The 25,160-nt window shown below is 32.7% G+C and overlaps 1 protein-coding gene across 3 annotated transcripts in view; it reads right to left on the bottom strand.

Annotated features, from left to right (window-relative positions):
* The window catches only part of LOC143240318 (uncharacterized), a 51,585-nt gene that overhangs the window by 14,319 nt on the left and 12,106 nt on the right, over positions 1–25,160 (bottom strand). For 2 of the 3 annotated variants that reach the window (XM_076482555.1, XM_076482557.1), the window contains 6 exons: positions 23,605–23,707; positions 17,222–17,431; positions 5,484–5,684; positions 3,282–3,352; positions 2,518–2,733; positions 1,315–1,807 (listed from right to left, as the gene is read on the bottom strand). In XM_076482555.1, coding sequence (XP_076338670.1) covers positions 1,315–1,807; positions 2,518–2,733; positions 3,282–3,352; positions 5,484–5,684; positions 17,222–17,431; positions 23,605–23,707 — 1,294 coding nt within the window. The remainder of the gene's footprint in view (positions 1–1,314; positions 1,808–2,517; positions 2,734–3,281; positions 3,353–5,483; positions 5,685–17,221; positions 17,432–23,604; positions 23,708–25,160) is intronic. The other variant, XM_076482556.1, reaches the window with a different exon arrangement.

The raw sequence follows: 25,160 nt of genomic DNA, 5'->3' as shown, positions 1-25,160 counted from the left end.
AACAGTAATATTTTCCTAGTTTATTATAACTGTGGACTACATTACTGTTTATGCTGTAAATCTATGTGCATGCAGTTAACAACAAAAATTGTTCTCATACCCAGAATAGTTTCTTTAAACAGAAGTCATTCTCTATTCAGCTCACTTACAGTCCTACATGATTACTTGGTGTTATATCATCAAAAAGAAAGAATTCCTAATATCTTTACTGTCCAAAAGCTACTGAACCATAAAAATTCATAAACAAGTGGTTAACATATAAGAAATAACACACTAAATTATTTTGATTCAATGGTCTTTTTCTGAAACTTGTAAACCTTACTCAAAGATTAAAAAAAAAAACATGGGGTAAGGAATCTTTTTTATCACTTGAAACCCTTCTTAAAGTTCCACTGTCCTTTCTGAAAAGAAAGAAATGGTAATAAAGATGAGGTTGGAAGTTACTTTGGTTCTATGGAATCTTTCAAAAAGAGAAGGAAACACAATAAAATTTACAAAATCATAAATATTCATGGGAAGTACTTTTGATTATGACATCTCTTCATAAATACCAAAGAACCTCATCAAGAGAAAACCATTAACTCTGCAAATGAAATTATTCTTATAATAAGAGTGAAACACTTCAAACAAATGTGTGAACTTTACTGAAAGAGAAAAATAACATGAAAATCAGTCGAAGAGCCAACTTCATCTCATGAAATTCTGAGAAGAATTAAAGAACCCAACCTTAAACAGTGTACTTCTGTTTTTCTTCTGATAATGTGGACCATTTTGAAGCCATACAAACTTCACTCAAAAAAACAATTATAAGCATCTTACTCAAATATAATTACTGGTCAGTAGTTTAAAACATTGAATTTATAGAAATACATTGTCATATGAGGATAAATACATTTTAAATGAATACAGAATTTTTGTTTGCCAAAAAGAAAAATAAAAATGTATTATTCGAAACTATTTTTAAAAATCTTTACTTCCATCTTCTAAATCTATAGTTCCCAACATTCTTCTAACTGAGAACTACTTCATAAAATATTAACTTTTTAAACTACTTTAAAATTAAATTGTAAAATAATATATTAACAATACACTTCAGTAGCTATATTTTAAAACAAACATTTTCTTTTAACTTTTTTGTGGACAAGTAGATGTGAACTACTGTTTTAAGCTAATCCTTCACTCCTATTCTCTGAAAATTACTTTTATGTCATAATAGATTTGTTTAATGTGATACTGCTTAATTTGATAAATATTCAGATATTAGCAACCATGATAAACAAGAGTACACAGTTTAAAAGTTTTACCATGCCTTACCTGCCACATGCAGAAGATCATCATTTGGGATTTGAACATGATTCAAGTTAGCCTTCATTTCTTGTAAGTATGAATTAGACAATTTTGTTTGTCTGACTCTACCATTACTTTTTCCTTCCGCATTCATTTCTTTTCTTCCTTCCTGCCTATGTTGAAACTGCCATCTCACATCTCTCTTATTATCACAATTAGCAGTGCCTTCTGTTTTCTTTTTCTTCTTCCCAGAACCATTAACACGTACCACAGAACCTACAGCTTCTCCAGATTGTGTTGTAGAGTTGACTGGAACTTTCTTGTTAGTGATTTTATTTTGATCAAAGTTTCTTCCAATATTTAAGTTAACTAAAGGAGTTGAAACTTTTGTAAGGTGTTCAGAATTAAGAAACTCTGAAACACCAGTGCTGGATTCTGAATCAAGACCTCTTAAAAAAAAGGCAGGAGGGTAGAATGTGTCCGGAAGCAAGGGTTGCAAGGAATTAGAATTACACACACTCTATGGAGTTAAACAAAATACGTAAATAACTCAATTTCATAAACATTTTTTCTTTGCTTTGACATCTACAACTGCTACTATACAAAAAATTTGAAAATGTTTGAAATATTACATTCAGTTACTCCAAACAATTATGTTATAGTTTTTGATACAATTAAGCAATTTCCATAAAACATCACATTTGACAAACCACAAAAATACATTATTAAACAAAACATATCTACCTAAAAGCCAATCAAATGTATTATATATCAAAGTTTTTAATGTTTTTTTAACCAAAACTAACTGTACAAACATGTTTCACAACATTGAAAAATACCTGAATGCTTGTTTAGTATTTTAAATATATTTAAACTTATAAATTGAAAGTATGAATACAAACCAATCAGCTTATTTTTGATAGCTACCAAGTTTAAATGTTTATTTAAAGAGTTGCAAGCTCTCTAGGCAGTCTTTTTTTTTTGTCACTCAAATTAGACAAATGTTAAAATAATTCATTGTTTACATACCTGAAGCAGAGAATGGCTATCATTTTTAGACAATCACCAAACTGGTTTCTTTTATACCATCTACTGTTTTTGAAAGTAATTGACATAAATATTTGAATATTACATACTTAATACTTACTTATTACCAAACAATTATTAACTGATAATACTGAATATCACCAAAAATCTGTTTTTGGATTTCCAAGTACATCTATGACTAACCTGATGTATTTGAATTTCATGTAGAGAAAAAGGATCTCCACAAAATTCACATGGAATAACTTCACTGTGGTCTAAATCACATGTTTTGTATTGCTCTTCTTTGGATGATGTATCGGCTTTAAATCTATTACACAAGTTATTTGTTTTTTGTTCCTCCTCCTGTTCAGCTGCTGTGTTCATCTCTTGTTTATTATGTAGATCAATATGGCATCCACTCTGAAGGATAATCAGTTATTTATCTGATTTACATGTTGATACATATGTATACATCTCATTTACAATATCTTAAAAACAAAATAGTTTGAGAAAACAGCAATAATTTGTCTGTGTCTATAACATTATGCACTGTATTAAAAGTAGAATAAAAACAGTACAAAGATAGTAGAACTGGCATTACTGTTGTCAATACAACAAAACACTAAAAAACAGAGTATCTGCAACCAATACAATAGTAATAAAAATGAGATATAAATAGTAACTATAAGTAAGAATGTACTGTAATCAAGGACCGACAAAAACAACATTCAAAATTAAATCAAACAACAATGAACAGATTACACAATAAACGTGATATCTGGGAACAGAATTAAGATCAGAATATTCCCAAAAATAAAATACTAGAATTGAGTTTTCAGAAATGACTGAGTAAGTGATAGTACTGATAACCATGAAAACAGATAGGATGGTTTAAGCAGAAACTGATTCAAGTTTATTTGTTGTTACGGAAATGTTTCAATACGTACAACTACTGAACTTGAGCTTACCTGATGCAGTATCAGATCGTCTTCTGGTATCTGCTGTCCACAAAATTCACAGGGTAAGCTGAGAAATTCCTCTGAATCATTTAAATATAATTTGTTAAAAATGTTAAAGAGAAATAAATACTATATTTCATTTACATTTTGATCTAAAAATGTCTGACACTGATTATGTTACCTCCCATATAAAATATTTGCAAAAGTTGACATTAAGTAAGGTTAATAAAAATGTCTAAAACGAAGCCAATATCAAGTCAGTTATCATACATAGAGAAGAAAAAATAAACCTTTTAAACCTTAACATCCAAAACAGCCAATCCACAAAATATATTTAAAAAAAATATTGTGCTTCTGATTCTCTGTCTTAATCTGCACACATAAATCTGTCACCACTATATAGTAAATGACAATTTTTATTTTATGAATTATTAAAACACTTTTGTTGAACAACAGCATTCGTTAGATGGTAGGCAGCTTCCTAGGTCAATCAAATCATTAAATTATTTAATATTAACTTCACTTTCAATAGTATTAATTATCTCACACTATTTTACATCTGTTGGTATGTCTCGCTGACCTGGAAACACAGTAATATAATAAGTTTAAATATAAAACTAAATTCAAGTAATTAAAAAAGACAAAATCAAGTTATTATAAATTTAAACAGTTCAAAGTAAGAAACAGATATGCTTACTAAACTGAAAGTTTAATATAAATTGGTTTATTTTGTTCATGTAATTTACTATGTTTACTGATTATAATTATGCAGCAATTTAGCATAGGATGGCATTTTAAATACCACTTTTGGTAACAAAATACTTAAAACTGATTTGGACATTAGTAACAAATGTTATGTAGTCAATATAATGCAAGTATTTGCATGTTCTTAAATTAAGTTTCCTTTCAATTCTCAGGTAAACAGAAATAATTGCCAAGGTATCATTATTACAATAAAATAACCAAAAGTGGCTTAGAAATTAGGGTGCAAGACTGGCAAACTAAGAACCCACATTTTTATTCCCACCATAACAAAAACATGCTCCATATTTGGAGCCATGGGTTCACTATAGTTATAATGATATCATTTGATTAGAATAATCTAACAGTTAGTGCTGGGTACTTTGATTTGTTGCCTTTGCTCTAAGCTATCAGTTCAAAACTAGGAACAAAATATATACAATCCTTATGTAGATTTGTGTGCAAATACACAAGACAGGCTTGAGTAAAAACAAAATTTAAACTGATATTACTGAAAGTCTTCCTATTCTTGGGATACTTTAAATTACTAGTTTAGGAATTAGAATTTACACAAATATGTTGAATGCAAACTGAAGTTTCATAAATATGGTTTTCAAGAATATTTTCTACTTTTTATAATACAGTGATTATCTGTAGGCCTATAATAAAGTATAATGAGGTGCAACATGAAAAACAGAGGAAATGAATTCAACTATAATGATAGTAGTCCTGATAACATGTTTTACTACTGTACACGGGATCAATCAATTTTAAACCATAACTCTTTGCAGAAAGGATTGGCAAATAAATCCCTTAGTGGCAATGTTGAATAGAGAAGAATAAATATCATAGTTGAGTTTTATCATTTTACAATGTGTTGTTTTAGAGCCTGTATTTGTATAAAGTTTCATCAAGATTAGTCTAAAATAATATAAAAAGAAAGTAGACTGAAATAAGTAGTCCTGACAATCTCTGTCAACAAAATATTTTGTAAAACCAATATAAATATCAGAGCAGTTGACTATTTTTAGATTAATTACAACATGCAGAGACCCTGATGTTGATTCAATAATCTTTTGAATAACAACATTTCACAAAAACATATGAGCCTACTAACAAAGAGAGATTGATATCAACAAATCTATACACGAAGTGCTTCAGAAACTTACAAAAAAGTATTTTTATTCAAATGAAACCAAATGTTTTGTTTTGAGATGTATCTACTTTGTACTAAGCAATGTTTTGTGGTGTAAAGTTCAGATGTAAAAAATGCTTTAAGTATTCTTAGCATAATAAAAAACCTACAAAAGTAAAATGGAAAGTTTTTAGAAAGAATATATTACAAAATGTTAGTATAAAACTGTTGTAACATTATTTCACTACTGTATTGCTATTTTTCTATACAGTCAGTGTTATATTTTCTTTAAAATTTTTAACAAATATTTTGTGTATTTTTTCTCTTAAGCTTACCTGCTCTGCCTTGATTCACAACTTCATCAGCATACCATTGATTTTTCTTTGAATATTGAGAAAGAGTATCACTATCATGAAATCTATCAAACTCAAGTAGATTATTATAATCATCCAACTGATTGATGTTGTGTTTTGGATGCTGCTGATTTTTAACAAGCTTTCCCTCTTCCTTCTCAGTGGTCAGAAAATTACCTAAACCTCAAACAAAATGTTTTACATTACATATCTAAGTTTTCATTTTAAACAATATGTCTGTGTCTTAATGTTGAAAACTAAGCTAAGTTTTAACTAACAACATTATAAAAAAGCCATCAATAAATAAAACATGCACATGTATTATGACTATATTTCATAAGTTAACATTTCTTTTACCTGATAGTATATTTCAGATAGATACTCACCTTTCTGCATTGTAGCTTATATTAAGTTTTTGATATATATACACCATTGCATTACCTTTATATAAAAAATCTGGTTCAAAGAAAAATAATTTGATCCTACAGCTTTCAAATGGGTGTAAGATTAGAAGTAAAGATATGACTTTAAGCATTTTTAGCATAATAAAAAACTTGCAAAAGAAAAACCTGGGAAGTTTTTATAATATATTACAAAATGTTAGCATAATACAAACATTATTTCATTGCTATATTGTTATTTTTATATACAGTTAACTATATATTTCAGATAGATACCTTTCTGCACCACAAAGAACTAGTACCTCATGCACACTGCCATGTAACTTCCTGCACATACCACAAGCCTTGAACAAAGCTCTCACCCCTACATGAGTCAACATGTCTTGTACCAGCCTTTAGGCTATAGCCCTCATAAATAGGATGGTGTTACATTCTCTATTCATATTAATCCACAAGAAAACTAGCATGTGAACACAAGCTCATTCTTGATGAGTCAAATTGCATGCGTAAGTGGGGGAGAAAGACTGGAAGTTGGTCCAAAAATGAGTATCTATCAAAAATACATATTCATTTAAAGAAAATGTTAACTTTAGAAATGCTACTCACTACTCTGTACCACAAAAAAGTTAGAAACCCACACTGAAGATGATGCAGAGGCTAGTGCAGAAAAGTTACAAAGGTGAGCTCCTTTATGAAACTAACATCAGAAAGGGAAGCCCATGGAGTATGAATCTCATAATTCTAGCCCAGTGAAAAACCTCATACACCTCAAGCAGGGAATACTCTTTACTCACTAGAAGTGGTAGAACAAAATAAATTGTCATGAGAATCTTTTGTTGTGTGCTAACACCTTGCTAAGGTGGGTGGAACAATTATCACTTAGGCAGAAAGCAAAGCATAAAAGTGTAGTGTGGCTAAGACTGTAAGTCAAGCTTTTTCCATACTGGAGAAACAAATATGTGATAAATGCACCATACAATTCAGATGTATAGAATAGCACCACAGACCTGTGTCTCAAGGAGCACCAAAGACCTATTTGGCTGTACCTAACCATTATGAATGAGTTGTTCCACAACAGAATAGAGTGTTCTGTACTACGTAACCAAATAACGTCCCAGCCATACTTCCCAAATGAAGGATGTGTCCTCTAAGACTTGTAATAGTGGCATTACACCATCTGATGAAGCACAAGCAACATGGGACTGGGGAAGTAAGGGTTTTCCCTCACTCTGCTGGATGCAGTTGATGGGGAGACACTACAGACACACATTAGAATTTGGAATTAAATCCCACACTGAAAGGCAGTGCAAAAGGTTTCAACAACTAAAGACAACAAGCATGAGCTCAAGTGTTAAGGCAAGAACACAACTTTTTTGTTTTTGTTCTTACAAGTGCAGAACAATCTGGAAGATAGATACAGAAATCATGAAAGCAGTGTTGTAGAAACCTCCAACTCTACAGCAGGTACTGAGCATCAGCAGATGGGTTTCAAACTGCCTATATTCCTCCCATTCAAAGTAAATTTAAGTAAGTATTCTATGTGAAGCGATGCCAACTAACAATAAGTTCCATCATCTCTATAATAATACAGATGTAAAATATAGTTAGAATATGGTAGTTCTAAGATACAGAAAAAAAAAAAAAGAAAAATAAGCAACTTTTTATCAAAGGTACTGTAAAAAAGTGGATAAAAGAAACTAGAGGAAAATCAAAGTTAGGGCAGTTAAAACCTTCCACCAGGGTAAGTAATAAGATACTAATATTTTGGGGATTGTACACATATTCACTTTCAAGATCTCATATAGGTGACACTGAAGGCCAGTGTAGTCTGGATTGAATAACGAGTGGAAATGAGAGAAGTAGAAGTTGAAAGGCAGTGATAACAGGAAATCCATAATGGAAGCAAATCCATTGAAAACACCAAAATGTGGAGAAATCATTCAGTGGGAATGGTCCAGGTTTGAAATGTGATTTATTGACAACTGAACATAGTGTGGTGCCTTCTTATTGGGGAGGGGGGTATGAACAACAAAGAAGGTGCCTGAAAAGATCATGATAATAAGACCAACAAAATGAGAGAGGATTGGTTTTCATCTAGCACAAAGCCAGCACAAGGTGTCACACGTGCTATGCACCACCATGGATATGGAAACCCATGTATGTAATTGGAAGGAGTCCACAGACCCACATCTGACCCTTGAAGGCTTCCATGCAGATGGAACACTTGGTAAGGTGGCAGAAGAGGAAAGAAAGTTCAGGATTCTGTGGGATCAAGTGAGTCACCACAGTTGTAAGAGATGAAAAGAAGACAGTGTTTTTCTGGAGGTACCTGTTCTGACAGGTCAGAAATCATAGAAAAGTACACATATAGCCATATCCAAGAAAAACAAGGAACTCAAAAGAAATTGAGTCCCCCAGAAAGACTCTTGAAAAAAATGAAGGAGATGTAAGAATCCCTGTATTGAAATCTCAATACAAAAATTGAAATGTAGGCTGCACTTGCTCCACACATAAAGTGAGAAAGACCCCAAGTGAATGAAATACAGGGTAGAAGTTGAGGCTAATATGGAGAACTGAACCAGCCACTCTAAACAAGACAATTCACAAAAAAGAAAGGAAGTTGTAATAGAGGAAGCAATACTGTAAGGGACAAGTAGATGCAGATAAATTGTCTAAGACCCTGAAATGAGCCATATGCAACCATGGAGAGAAAATAAAATAAAGTTCAGTCAATTGTAACATATTGTTATCAGGCTGACAACTCACCCCTAGTAGGAAAGATAAAAAGACAGAAAATCCTGTCCTGAAGTAGAGTTGAGGAATTGATCCATGGAATGTGAAATGAGTAAGGTAGAGTGGAGAAGTGCAGGAAAACCCTCTGAGAATGCACTAGAGAAAGTGGGTGGCTCTAGAAATGAATCACCTCCAACACTTGTGACGTTCAGCCATCACAGATGGTAGATCATGGATAGTAACAAGTGGACAAGGAACAGAAGAGAGGCAATCTCACAAGGTTGTATATGTTAAAAACTTAGTGGGTTCTCCTGATCCCAAGGGTAAGAAAGCAAAGTGAGAAGATATGACTGCTGAAAACTACATTGTCTCACAAAAAACAATATATAAAAAATACCTTAAAAACACATCAAAAAGAAAAGTTGCCAGACAGAAGTTCTGCAAGGAAAATTGAGGGAAGTGAAAATCAGAATGTAAGCTAACCTGACAACATACATCTCAGAAATAAAGAAACCAAGGGCAGTAGGACAAAATGAGAGCAAGTTGAAAAACAGGTTTGTGCAAATTACTCCAATAAAGCTGATAGAGGAAAATGACTGAAAACTTTGAAATGAATTCAGCACGTCAAAAACAACAAAGAAATCCAGCAAGATATAAGAAAATAGAGAGAGAAAAAAAAAGTGGGTGAGTTTAACATTTTATGCCACAAAGCAACTAGCTATCTGCACCAAACAACTGGTATAGAAATGAAAAGTAAAATTGTTAAAATTCATAAAAGGAATCAAGGTAAAACAAAACAAAGTTGGAATTTTTGAATTAAAAATTAAACAGCATGAAATCCAACTTTTATACCTAGTGTACAGCAGTAAGGGAGAAATTACAGTAATACTAGTTTTAAAGGACATTCCATAGCATAAGGTGAATGGCCATAACTCACTAGAATGACTAAAAAGAAAGCACAAATACCAGTGTTAGTTACCTGAAGTTGGCTTTTCCAGTTCTGGTTTCGAGTTATTTGACATTACGGACATTTTCTAATTTCATATCGAACTAGTTGTACTTCAAAAAGGAATTATGAAAAAAAATAAGACCTAATTTATGAATTAAAAATTTAAATAATGTTAAAAAGGTCATTGGCCTTTAAAAAACTAAAAACATTTGTAAGGTGGACAGCGTCACCATAGCCAATGGCACTGTTCAACGTTAAGGGTAAACCTTGGGATAAAACATGTCTAAAATGGGAACATCATTGAGAGTCGTAATGATGGAAAGGCAGTAAAATGTGGCTTATTGTGACCCGAGTGTCACACAGACAACACATTGGTGCAACAGTCCCAGATAAAAGAAAACAACGAGTTAAAAAACTGTGACTGATGTGTAGTCTATCGAGACAACTTCCTCTTTCCAATTATTATGGAAACAAGATGCCCAAAGATCAATAAAGGGTTTTATTTGGAAAAGCTCACTCCAAGTCAACTGCCAACTGGCAAGGAGCTGAGTCTTGAATACAAGGCCATAGTCCATATATGGAACAGGCACAGCAGTGATAATGCCAGAGCAGGAAAATTTAGCTGTGGTGTCAGCAAGATTGTTGCCACGAATACCAAAATGGCCTGGTATCCAGAAAAACTGGATAGAAGTAGATGTTAATGAAAAATAGACAGTCAGTTTTGAATATCAGTGAGAATAGGGTGAGAACTGATGTGAAGCAATTCCAGGGCTAACAGAGAACTAAGTGAATCTGTATAATTTAATAGTACAGTTCATGTACTGCATAGCTTCTATGTGATCCAGGGCAAGAGAAATGGCATACAATTTGGCAGTGAACATAGACACTGTAGAGGGGATTCAACCAAATTACAGCAACCATCTGATTTTGAACTATCTGTATAAATAGGAATGGAAAGATGGTTCAAAAGATGTTTGGCAAATAGAAGGCAATACTTCCAATCAGGAATATCTTTCTTCTTCAGATGGCTCATAGAAAGGTCATATTTTGGAATAGTAATTAGCCATGGTGGGATGAGCTGATGTATGAATACTGCTATGTCACACAAAGATACACCCAATTCATCCAATTTCACCTGGAGATGAAGGCTAAAAGGAACAGTAGCAGACTGTCTATTATGAAAAATTGTCACCCACTGAGGAAGGAAAACACAACCCCATATGGAATGCTGTGGTAAAAATTCAAGTTTTTAAATGTACTTTAAAGACAGTTGTAAACAACAAAGGTGTAGAGGTGGTTCATGGGAATCCGTATACAAACTCTGGACTGGAGATGTGCGGAAAGCCCTATGAATAGCCAAAGCTCCTTATGGTGAACAGGGTCCAACATCTTCAAGGCTGATGTCCTGGCAGAGCCATAGACCAGAGACCCATAGTCTAGTTTTGATCAAATAAGAGCATGAAAGATTTTTAACATGGAACATCAATCTGCCCCCCCAAGAGGTGGAAGAGAGGACATGAAGGATGTTTAATTCCCTTGTACACTTGACACATAGCTGCTTGAGGTGTGGAATAAAGGTCAGCTTACGGTCAAACATAAGCCCCAAGAACTTTGCCACAAGGACCACAGGAAGCACAGCTTCACCAATAGGGAGTTCAGGATCAGAGTGAATACACAGTTGACAGCAAAAGTGCATGCAAACAGCATTGGAGAGAAAAAGATTGAAACCATTTGCTGTGGTCCATGTCAGTAAATGATTGAGGGCAGTCTGTAGCTACTGCTCAATATACCTCATATTTGACAATTGACACGAGATGTGAGAGTCATCAACAAAGAGACCATTTGTAACTGTAGGGAGTAGTTGTCCACTGATACCATTAATCTTTATTATGAAAAGTGTGACACTCAAGATGCAGCCCTGAAGGACTCCTTGTTCCTGTGGGAAAGTGTTGAACCCACACAGACCTAGAATTGCTGTTCATTAAAAAATGTTCAATGAAAATTGGTAAATTCCCATGCAATCCACAGGAGTGGAGGTCTCACAAGATACCATACCTCCATGTCGTATCATAAACTTTCTCAAGATAAAAAAATACAGAAACAAGATGTTGTCATTTGAGAAAGGTTTCTCTGATTGATGTTTTAAGTCGAATCGGGTGGTCCATGGTGGAGTGCTGTCTTTGGAACATACACTGAGTGGGTGAGACAAGGTTGTTTGATTCAAGGAACCAAACAAGATGAGCATTAACCATCCTCTCTGAGATAGCTTGTGAAAGCAACTAGATGGTAGTTCAAAGGAATCTTGGGATCCTTCCCATGTTTAGGAAAAGAGAGTACAATAGCATGGCATCAAACATCAGGAAAAACATTCTCCTGCCAGATCCGGTTAAAAACAATCAGAAGAATAGCAAGAGAGGCAGGATAGAGATGGTGCACTATCTCATAATGAATATCATTAGGTCCAACTGCTGCACTGCCAGACAGATGAAGAGCAAGTTTGAGTTCCACCAGTGTAAGTAGTGATTATAGTCATAGAGATGATCAGCCTGAAAGGAAAAAGGCAGTCATTCTGCCCATATTTTGACAGCTAAGAAGATGAGGGATGAAGCAGAAGTGCCAGATGCATGAGAAAAGCTTTTGCCAAGATATCAGCAACTTCCTGAAAGGGGGCAGAATGATACTGAAACACTAACCTTTCAAATTTTCTCCCATGTGACTTTGGAAGTGGTGGTAGAAGAAATGCTAAAGGTGTAGTTAATCCAAGATTCCTTCTAGCTTTGACGTCTGACCTGCCGAGCATGTGCACAGGCCTGCTGAAATGTAATGCAGTTTGAAAGTGTGGAATATCTACGAAAGGTATCCCAAGCCCATTTTTGAGCTTTCCTTGTCAAGTCGCAGTCAGGATTCCACCAAGGACGAGGATATTGTGGGAAACGTGTCAAGGTTTTAGGAATACATTGAGTAGATGCCTGGACAATCCAGTCAGTTGCTGCTGCCACACAGACATCTATCGATGGCTTACACAAGATGGCAGGATCAAGTTCTGAGAGAGTGGTGAAAGAAGGCCAGTTTGCCTGGTCCAACTTCCATCGAGGCACATGAGTCTGATGGCATCGACCACAGCCAGTCTCTCTCTAAATGATAGGAAAATGATCACTGCCTCAAGAATTACCATCGATGCTCCAAGAAAAGTATGTGAAAAGTGAAGGGGAGCAGATAAAAAGATCTATAACAGTAAAAGGCTGACTAGGCACATTAAAATAAGTATAAGAATCAGTATTGAAGAGAGACAGGTTGTGGTCCAAGAGCATATGCTCTGTAGCACGACCCCTCCCAAAGTAGATTATGTCCATTAAAATCCCCCAGTAGTAAAAAGGGGGATTGTAACTATTCAATGATAGCATCAAGGTCTGACTGATTAAAGATCTCTTCAGGAGGCAGGCAGAGAGAACAAATAGTGATGGTACAACCCAAGGAAATACAGATCACTTCAGCCTCCAATGATGTATCAAGTAACAAGGGCAGGGCTGGCACACACTAATCAACAAACAGTGCCACCCCACCATGCACTCGTCCATCACATGTCCTGTCATTTCTTTATCAGAAAAATTGCCTAAGGGTGACTGTATCAGCAGGTTTCCTGCAAGGAGAGGCACATGGGATGGTAAGAATCAATCAAATCCTTAATGCCATCTAAATTTGATCGAAAACCTCAACAGTTCCACTGGATCAGAGTGGCCACTGTTATTTATGTGGAGAAGAATGTGGCAGGGAGATCTTCTGTTTGCAACCATGTTTTTTTCTTTATTGGACGAAGATCTATCAAATTCCATGGATCCTGCCCTGGGTTGGATAGACAGATCTCTGTCTGTGGACAAAGATTCCAATGACTGAGGGCATGAATGAATGGTCAATTTACTTTTATGGGCTGCAGAAGAGGATGGATCCAAGGAAACATTTGAACCTGAAGGAAGAGAAACTGAGCAGTCACTGGAAGAAGTGGTAGAAACAGAGATGGGAGTAGACATAGATGAGTCAACTTTTTAATTATGGATGGCATAACATTCTTAAGATGTTTTGCAAACTATTCTGTTGGAGGCACGGAAATATCTGTCTGCACTTCCAATGTGGTAGTGGAATGGAGTGCAGCAGCATATGTCCGAGATAGAGTTGGTGACAATAATTTCCGAGCTTCTGAGTAGGTAATATTATTAACAGTTTTTAAGCATTTCACCTTTTTCTCTTCTACCCATTTAGGGCAAAAAATAGAGTAAGAGGGGTGTGAGCCACTACAGTGTGGTTCTTGGTTGTACTTGTAAGTGTTATAGCCTTTACCACCACATTGAGCATGTATCAAAGAACCACAACATGATGTTTTTAAGTGGCCAATCCACTAACACTGGAAACATCTACAAGGGTTAGGAATGTAAGGCCATACCCTACAATTCAGATAACCTGCTTTAACTGTGGCAGGAGGATGAGGTAAAGTAAATGTTAATATCAGAACATTAGTAGGATCCATAATTCTGTTTTAACCGGTGAAGATTCTGCATATCATAGTAATGCCTTGTCCAGAGAAACCAATGAAGATTTCCGACTTGGGAATGTTCTTTAAATCCCTCTTCTCTGGAAGAATTCAAAGTTGCATGGGGAGTAACCTCAATGGGTATATTTCCAATGGCTTTTGATTTCAAGAGAAGTTTGGTATGCTTTGGTGAAGATGTTTCCACCAAAATGTCTCCAGAATGCATTTCTTTACTGACTTTAGGGAGCCAGCTGCCCCAAGGATTTTTCAGATAAGGAATGGAGAATCAGAAATTGAGGTGTAGAATCTGATTGTAACGATGACTTACAACAGAGTTGTCCATGCATGGTCATTTTCCAATGATCTGGTTTTACCAATTCTTTCATTTTTATTTCTTTTGTTACAAAGATGGGTATCCATAACAAAGAAGCTATATTTCAATGCCTACTGACTCCATCTACTATGAAGCCCTACCAGGGGACACACTAAAGTGCCAAACAAGGACACTGCAGCAATGCCAGAGTTTCGTGAGCACTATACCCAAACACCAGCATCAGAAACAATGTCCACAACACCTACTGAAAACATCCAACACTGGTAGTTGGTTGAACCTAGCGCAAGTGGACTGGCTGACTGACCCTAGGGGGGCCACCCCAAGACTACTTATCTACAGGAATTCAAGGCCAAAGTGGTGTGTTGGGGTTGGACCCCTCAACTCCCAGGATCCTCTCCTCCCCTTCACAGGTTACCAGGCACAGGAAACACGTGGTGTATGTTTAGATCCCAGAGGAGGTAAGCTGAAAGAACAGAACCTTCCCTGGGAGGTTCCCTCACCACATATAGGAATTCACACCGAGGGGAAAAGAGAAAGAAATGAAAAAGAAAAGCTTAAACTGGAAGCAGATATTCAGGTGAATAAAGTTTATGCAACAAAAAAGACCATGATTCAGCAAAAACATTACTGGGTAAAGAAAAATAAAAAACACATACCAGTGGAATTTAAGCATGAAAAGACAAAGGCAGGACTAACTCATTCATGTCAGGAAAAGGGAATGAGAAGCAAAAGCATGTGTGGAAACAATGGTGATGAACACTCATAAGACGGGTCAGAATCAGCTGAAGTAACAAAAGCAGCAAATTAGAAATCCTGAATCCAACCACAAAGTGTTCAATGGCAGTAACATCACTTGCCATTGGTGTTTCAGTCATTATGACAGTATTTGGTGACTTTTATGAAAGTGTGTTAGAAACCTCGGATGGTATCAGAAACATTAATGATTTATACAGTTAATTCACAAAACTTATGTTATAGTAGTTTGTTTTGTAAATTGAATACATTTTTTTTGTCAGTTAGAAAGAACATAAGCTACATTTGATGATGGTTCACAGGTCTAATGACAACTTTGAAGAGTACTGCATGAAACTCATATGTTAGATTAAACAATGGAACATGTTCCAAGATTACAAAGACTATTAAAAGAAAACCAAATATAAAACAAGTTGAATGAAAGTTCTAACTGATAAGTTAAAAATTTAATATAGTTGTCTCATTTAATCAAGGAAATTGAAAAGAGAAAAACTACTGGATGAGTAGTCATGAAAGGTTAGAAACAATAAGGCACAAAAATGTCAGTAGATCTGATGAGAAACTCGTCTCAAAACAAGTAGTTCCAAGGAAAGAATGAGCCTGTGTTCCTGTGTTAGTGCTCACAAGTATTAATAAGCATAAAGGATGTGTGCACCTCCTACAGGTAGAGAACTAGTCCAATGACCATTATATCATAAGTCTGTTACAATACATGTAGGCATGTGGAGAAGTGGGAGCTTTGTCCAAAATTTGTGGTAGGTGTAAACAATTACATGGCATTGTGCACAAGGTAACAGCTCTTTGTAGTGTAGAAAAGAGATGGCATATCTGAAGTACTAATCTTGGATCATAAAGCAAATTTTAAATCATGAAGAATATATTTAAGATACTATTCACTGTGATCAATGATTTTTTTAATAGGATGCTTGTGATAAAGAAGTTTAAAGGCATGTAGCACAATATGAAAAAGTAAAAGTACAGAATTTGACTATAATTTTAGCACTCCTAATAACTTGTTTTACTACTATACATATATGTGAGTAACCAATTTTTAAACTATAAAGTTATGCACATATATTAGAAGATGAGTCCCATAGTGTTAATGGGTCATTTATTTAGTTTCAACATATTGCTTGTGTGAATGTGCTTTATATTCACTATGAAGAAAATCTAAACACTGGATAAGTGAAGTGAATAAAATGTGTCATTGGCCACTACAACTGTAAGAATATTTTATTTACTGAAAGAAATTAATTACTAGAAAAACTGAGATTCACCCAAAATATAGTTGAAAAATATATTGCTCAGTTCAGTGTAGGCCTAGAATATGAATGCAAGTTGTGTTTCCACCAGTCTGTGTTTTTATTGTTCATCTGTATTTTATGTTACTTTTGTAGCTATACAACTGCTTTAATAGGAAGCAATATATAAATATAAATCACTGATGAAAATATAACAAGTCAGACCTAACTGGATCTTTGTGACCAAGCATATTTAAAAACATTCAGTTAAATTTCTTTCATATTTTTCAGTAATAACTTTTTTTGGATTTAAAAACTTGAATGAACAGATGAGAAAATAAGTATGGTGTTATTAGAAACACACAGACACAACAACTGTAGTTTTATTGAAAAGATAATTCTACTGGATACAATTAAATTATTTTAGCATACAATAAAAAAAACAAATTCTAAGAGGTAAGAAAGTATATTTTGTTTAAAAACAGTATAATAAAACAAAATTTTTGAAATTCACAACCTAAAATATTACACAAATACTGAATAAAATAATTATTTTCGAGCACAAACTACACATTATACAGAAAGTGTGTACCACACAGTATGCAGTTAGATTAAGCATTTAAGTGTGAGTGCAAAATAAATAAGAGTGATACAATGTGTAGACTTGAAACAGACCAATATTCAGATAGTAAACAGGTTAAAAAAATCAAACTAAAATATATAATGCTGTATCTACAGATTTTTCATACATGCAATCTAATACTTCATTTGAAAAATATCTCACCTCTTCTTATTACTTTCTTATGGTAAAGACAACCTTCTTTTAGTAAACCTTTAACAAAATCATTAGGTTCATCTTCCCCTTTGTTACCATCCAATAAGTTTCCATAATCTTCACAAAAGTTGACGTTCAAACCTTTCTGATATTCTTTATCTTTGTTCAATTCTTCTTCTGCCAACTGGCAAGCAAGAAGATGATCTAACTTCTCCAAATCTGGATGACGACATAAGTTAATTTAAAATAAACATCCTAAAGTTTTTAAAAACATTACTGGTCTAAAGAGCATTCCATACAATAATAAAAAGAGTATTTTAACCATATTCAACAATCACTAGAAATGAATGCAGGTAATAAAATATGAATTACTAGTACTATAATCATACTTGCATATGCAATGTGCCCTAATAATAAAGCTAGTATAGTTGAAACACTTTAGTTTGACACCTTTGGAACCTGATAAGTGCCAAATTACAGAATTTGCCCCCTAAGAACAACTAATGTAAACATATATCTTTTCCCTAGGCTTGCCAGATTGCTCTAAATAATTATTGCTATGTTTTAAAAAGTAGAATAAAGCACTAACATCACCTTCCACAACTCTTGGTTTCTTGGAAGACATAATGCAGGTTTAAATACAGGCAAAATATAAGTTAAAATAGGAGTGTATAACCAAAACACTCAACTTCAGATGTAAACAGACCTGGCACTTTGGTGCTGCTAACAGCACCATACTGGTGGCTGATTTGCAAACTAATGGTGGCAGATTCAAAATGTGACAGACTATGGGAGTTGCAAGACCACAGAATGCCAGACTGAAAAAGGGGTTTAAACTCAACTGATGAACATGGCTTTATAAATGATTAAAGACTCATTATGTGTGGAAAAACCTAACTTCAAATGAGTTTCCTCATGAACAAAAGTGGAATCAGATAAAAATATTCCTACAACTTACAATTATAATTATTAACTTCTCTAACTTCTCATCAAAATAAGTTACCTAGACAGATCAGAACCAAAAAATATACTGTTTGAATTATCTTATTTAAAATTATTAGAATCATCAGAGACAGGAAACTGAATCAATAGATTGATACTTTTTCAGGAACTGAAATTTAAAAAAAATCAAACAGAAAAATTTTAAAAACATAACTTGACATTTGAACTCAAATTGAAATATATAAAAACTGAAATTAAAACTCAAATAAATAAAAAAAATATTGGTTTGTGTTTTGACTTTCCATAGGAAACTTTAAAATATCTAACTTTTCACTGGCAGAGGATTACTCACTGAACATGTTATTTTCCAAATAAACTTTAATCCCCAGGTTAGACTTAAGCATTCATTTGTGTTCTACTGTCCATCTTTCTTTCTCCCAATGCTCTTAGTGACCTCAATAACCCTCCCCCTTAATCTGTCCTACCATATTAAACCTCTTAAGGGAATGATGTTCTTACAAAAATCAGTTAGGCTTCCATTGTTGTAAGTTATTAATTCCTCAATGAGGCTGCTGCTACCAAGAAAGTAACTGCTGAATGTATTTGTAAATGTGGCAACATGAAACAAAATCAAGAAGGAAGTAGTGCCTTTGAACCTTTTTGGAGATTACAAAAATGGTCTTGTTGAGAGAATGACCAGTTGCTTACCTTTTCAAATCGTAGGTCAGTATATAATTAGAATCTGATACTATTAAGCCTAAAATTAGCTTCCTTTGATGTCGACATCAAATAGCTCTGAATCTGGTAAAAATTTCTAATTCAGCAATGTCATTATAGATTGCTCTCATTTGCTGTCTTTGGTCTCTTGAATTAATTAACCTGTTATTAATGTGAATAATTCTTATAACATCCAAAAACCAAAATTAAACATTATACGGAGAAAAAAAGAAAGTGTCCTAGTAATGATTCATTATTAAAACTTGAATAGAGCTTTAATTGCAACATATCTCACAATAGGCTAGTGACAGAATTAACCTTTAGTATGTTATAATTAATTACCTACTCTGTAGATCTGAGAAGTTATAAAGTGACATGAAAGATTTTTTTGATTTTTTTTTGAGAAATTAAGCTCAGATGCAACTCAGGTGCAGTTTGAATGTAGCAATCAGATGCCAAACAGCACCTTTGGAGAGAATGATCTCCTAAAATGCAGATGCAATACTGCTGAGTGTAGTGGATGACAAACACTTTTAACAATTAAGTGTAACGTAGGATTCTTTTTTCACTATATATATTTCTTAGTTATCGTAATATTAATTACTTTAGATGAACCATTTTTTGAATAACATTGAAGGGTTAAAACACATATACACACACATACACATATAATATATATAATTTTAAGATAAAATTATATAGACATTACATACGGATAAAATTACTTAGTAGCATTATAAACTAGAGAAGGTAACCAATATAGACAAATGAAGATTGAAATTCTTTTATGTAAATAATGATTGCATAATTCAACAGTAACAATCATTGTTTAGCACTTTTCATCAATACATTCATGTGATACCATATGTATCACATTTGTCACAGAAATTCTCTGGCAACTCTATTCCATGACAGAAGCAATGTATTTTTTCAATAATTTCATTACTACTTTATTTACAGTATTCATGGAATTTTTGTTGGTATCTTTCTCAATATTTTATTTTGCAAAAAAGTCCATTAGATGTTAGAAATGCAAAGGTGGCTAATTAAGACACATACCACTACATCAATTCATTACATAAAATTTTCATGAAGTTGTTTATTCATTCAACAAAAGAACATGTTTAAACTTAACACCAACAGAGATTTTTATAAGAACAGAGACAGTGCTGCATCATTTTTTAATAGTTTTATTTCTTTGACTTGAGATCCTCAGAAGACATGACTTCATATTGTCAGCATAATCACTCTTTGTGAAATGTTGATATAGTCCATACACCTGCATAAATTAATCTACTGCATTTTCATGTCTTTTTTCTTCAGAAAACCAATAGTAATAAATCTTTGTTTTCACTTGTTCTTTTCTTATTATTGAAACATCCATACACAGTACAATTACTTGGCATGTTTGGCTGTTCCTTTTGTCTTCTTAGAAAATTACTGATAATTAAAATCTTTTCCTCTGTAAAATTTTAATGGTATGTAATATGACATGAATTAGGCCATGATATATCAATGAAAATTTTGAGGAGTGAGCCAACTGGGCCTAACTGAGGGGCACACTTGACATCACCAAGTTCTGCCCATGCCCAATTAAACTGTTAAAAGCTGCACACCAGACAATATATATATATACATTAGTCCCTTCAGTGCTCATCTGCTGTAGATAAAGCTAGAGAGAAATAGCAAACATTACTCCATCCATCTGTATGATATCGAGTGCTCAACATACGATATGATTTCTCGTTTAGTGGAACTCCAACTGTTTATTGAAATAATTGAAATGGACTTAAAACTTTCTCTTTAAACCTTAAACAGCAGGAATGTTGTAGGTAGCAGCATCAATTGCTTATGGCTGCTGTTTAAGGATTAATCTTGTGAGAAATTACAAGAAATTATGCATATATTAAAATCAACTGATAAAGCTACAGTATGGTTACAAAAAGAAAATTTACACCTGGGAACTTCTATAAGGTATGGTTTGTTTGCAAAGGTGAAATATCTTACATCATAGAAGCAATGAATATGAGGGAAAAAGAACTTCTTATAAATGAAGTAGTATTAGTATTATTATATCTTGATCCTGGATTTTGTGTTATGCTATCTGAAGCAGAAGAGGAATGAGCCATAAATCATTTGATCAAACTCAATAGCAAATTATGTGCACTGAATCCCAAACTTAAACTTCAAGTAACTTAGAAATTTGAAGAGCAGATGGTATCCAGTATATCAGAGGATGAGTTGGAAAACAGGCTTAGAGTGGCTGCACAAAGAAAAAAAACCTCAAGTATTCAAAAAATGGCCATTGCTTCAACACTGAAGGACTTTGTGAATACTGAAAGAATTCCAGCAGACAGTAGTCTAATTTGTGGAACACAACAAAGATAAAGTGTGAATACTTGTACAAATGGGCTATAGTTGTGCATGCTGTTCCAGTGACAGAAGTCAGTATAGAAAGGTTATTTTATACTTTTAAAATGATCTTAAGTCCCTAAAGAAATAATTTGTTGCCTGAAAACACTGAGAATAATTTAGTTATTTACAATAATTTTAACTTGTAAGCTTATGTTATATAATACTTACACATATAAAACTGGAAGTAATTATTGGTTTTCCATTAAATATGTTGGTTTTGTTAAGTTTGGTCTTAAATGTGTATTTATAAAATTGCAATTGAAGCAAAAGCAAAAATAAGAGTAAATAAGAGGCAAACTGAGTGCATCATTCTCGAGAAAGAGATATGGAACAGGGAAAGGAAAACATAAAGTTACCAACTCATATATATAGAGATGAAAAAGACATTTTTAAAAACTAGGTATAAATGCAAATATATAATAAAGTCACATGTTACCAAAAGAGTTCTAACTGCTGTAGAATGAATTAATAACCATTTGAAAGAAATACAAAAAACTAAAATCATAATAAGAATTCTAACTGAAAAATATAAAATCTTGAACTGAAATTGAAATCATTATTTTTTTCAGATTTCAAACTGAAATGAAAAACTTCAATTGAATTTTTTTTTTCAGTTTCACATCCCTGATTAGAATGTATTGTTTTATCAACTAAGTACCCGTACTCTTAATGTAATTTCTGGTTATAAACCCAATAATTTCTTGGAAAGTTTGACTGGTCAAAGAAACTCAGGGTAATGCAAGATAACCATTATAATAAGAAGAAACACAAGAAGAAAATCAGAAACAATAGAAACTAATAGATAAAAACAAGTATACAAAACAGTCTAATCAGCAATGTTTGTACAAGTAAGAACTACTACTTAAAGGCTATACTTAGCTCAGCCACATTAATAAATGTTAGTCCTACTTGTATAATATAATCAATGTAAAATAACCTGTATAATTAAAAAATAAATATTAAAATCACAAAATACAAAACTAACAAATGAAAGTAGATATGTAAATATTCTAACTAGTACTACATGTCAAAACTGTTGTAAAGTTATAACTGGTTCAGATAGCTTAGTAGATTTAGTTCAGTCACAATTCCATAAAACATTCAACCGACATGAAATAAACTTTAAAATCAAAAGTTATAATGAATATAAAAATCAATATCCTAATGAAAGTAACCTTAAATAAAGAATGGGGTAAAACTAACTTCCTAGTGTTGTTGAAAAATAAAAATACTTAACTGCCTATAAAATCTGCTAAGATCAAGAGGTTTATACGCTATCTGAAAATAACATCAGAATCACTCCGGGAACATTTGAGAAAAACATGCAACTGTTGGTCATACCATTATAAAATAAATGTGGAAGTTAAACCCCCTAGACATCACCTGCTCTATTTCTAACCATTCATACCCTGAAATGCTTGAAAGAAATCTGCAGAAAGGAAAGTTATAAAGCTGTCATGATAGTAGCTTTTTGAAATATTTGTGTTCAAAAATAGAAAGTTTGTAACTTCAAAATTAAAAGTATCTGTTTTATTGAAAACTTTGAAGTTAACTAAGTTAATATCCAAAATTTGTTACGAGTGAAAAAGCTTTTATTCAAGAGTAAGTTCTTGTGAATATATTCGTTTGGCTACTTCAAGAAAACCTTAACAATTAGGTAACAGGGTCATCAATGTGTCTATAAGAAAGACTATTATGTAAAGCTTCACTACGGATTTTTTTTTTTTTTTACTAAGGTCCTGTCGAATAAAAATTCAAGTTTTAATAGATAAAAATCTGTAACTTGTGGACTGAAGTTACCTACCATAGGTATCCCTTAAATGTGTTGTAAGATATGATTACTTAAGTGTATAAATGTGTTGTAATGTTAAAAAAAGTTTGTAAAAATACATTTACTGCATACTTTACTGTGTTTTTAATAACACAGCCAAATGTTTTAACAAAATGGAAATTGTAGATGAAAGACTTTTCAATTTTATCAATAGAAAGCTTACTAAAATCAAAATCTTCTATCCATTTAACCTCAATGCCTCTATTTATTCTTTACACTTAATAAAGTTACCAAGGATAATGAATTAAATAATACCAGTTCTTTCTTTCATAATACTACAAAATTTGTTGAAAGGTTCTTTAATGTTTAGAGTTGTGGATCTATTTCTCACAATAACAGATTACACATGCATGTACTATATCAATTTTTTTTCCAAGTAAACTTCAATGCAAACAAACATTCTAAGCAATAATAACAAAGGTGAAATTTCATACTTATCTACACAAGGTGTAACAGATGTTTTATCCCTCGGTAACATAACACAAACCTCTAGTTTCAGGAGAATGACTGAGAGACCCTGAGAAAGCTGAACTTGGGGGAGGTTTATCAACAATTCCCACTGGGTGATTGCTGGATCTGTTCTCTCTTACCTATAGAGAAACTTGTATGTGCTTTACAAGCATTGGAATTTTACAGTATTAGGTACATTTCTTTCTCTCATCTTATACTCTAAATAGATTTAATTAAACAAAAATATATATGTAAATGTCTAATCAATTCATATCTGTCTTCTTTTCTATTAACAAAATGTGTGTGGATTAACTTACTAGATTATAACATTAAATCTATAAAACATGTATTACAGAGAAACTGAAACATATATAAAACATTTCCAATTACTTGGAAACGGTTTGTTTTTTGTATTAAAATTCTTCATGTAATTCATAAAAGCTGAAAACTAATTTGTACAAATATATAGTATGCATGTACACAATGAATTTATTAAATCTATGACTATAAAGATAGCCCAAAACAAACAAATTTTTGGTTTAAATAATTAAATCTTTATTTAATGCATAACATTTGATCAAGAGTAAAAAATTAACTAGAACTTTACAAACAAAACTACAAAGGAGAAATAATGAAGCAAAGAAAGTTTAATTCAAACTAAATCCACATTTAGAAATTCAAGCTATTATTCAAGTAACAGAGATAAAAGGTCAAGGCATATGATTGCTCATGAATGATATAATGAAACTGAAGTTTCTGTATTTCTGTTTAATCCTATCACAATGATTCATGCCCATTGTAATAAAGTTACATAATTCTCATAAAATGTCTTTACAGAAGTGAAACAAATGGATGAAATTGTTTGAAATTGGACAAGAACTGTTCTAAAAGTATGTAGTGTCAGAAATGAAAAATACTCAATTTTGATTTTATTTCAAGTACAAATTTGTTACTTAATGTAATTATTTGTATTATGTCTCTGAATAATTCATCTGCTAGATTATTTTCATGTTAAGTATTAAAATACCATATTTCATAGTTTTCACACTTCACTGTGATAATAGCTAAAGTTAGTGATGTTTTGGAAAAAATGAGAAGCAAAATATAAACATTTACCTTAAGTTTTGATATTCATTTAGGAGATTCTAAGGATTGTGATAGTGCAATGAGATGTTTAAAATTAAGAAATGGTAATATGCACTTGCATATTATTTTTCCATTGAATAATCTTAAAATACGGGGCATATGCATATTTTCAAATCTTTACTTTTTTACAAATTCTTTATTTTAATGTTTTATTTTATTTTCCAAATGTTTATCTTTTATCATTTATATCAACACACTTCAATGAGTTCCAGTGTGTGATATAATGTGATGATTGGCAAAGTCATAATGGTCAGCTTTAGCTTTATAACCTATGACCAGTGAAGTGACAATTTAAAAACAAAAAAATAATCATTACACCTTCCAAATATGAGCTTTAAAATACAAAACACATAATTAACTTAACTGTAAAAGAAAACTTTAAATGCAATTTCACTGTTTATCAAACTAACATGTATAATGCAAAAAAAAACAAACAAGTATTAGAGA

This window comes from Tachypleus tridentatus, chromosome 13 (genome assembly GCF_004210375.1).
Source record: "Tachypleus tridentatus isolate NWPU-2018 chromosome 13, ASM421037v1, whole genome shotgun sequence".
Taxonomy (NCBI): Eukaryota; Metazoa; Arthropoda; class Merostomata; order Xiphosura; family Limulidae; genus Tachypleus; species Tachypleus tridentatus.
Note: the sequence above shows the minus strand (reverse complement) of the source record. Positions and strands in the feature narration are given on the sequence as shown.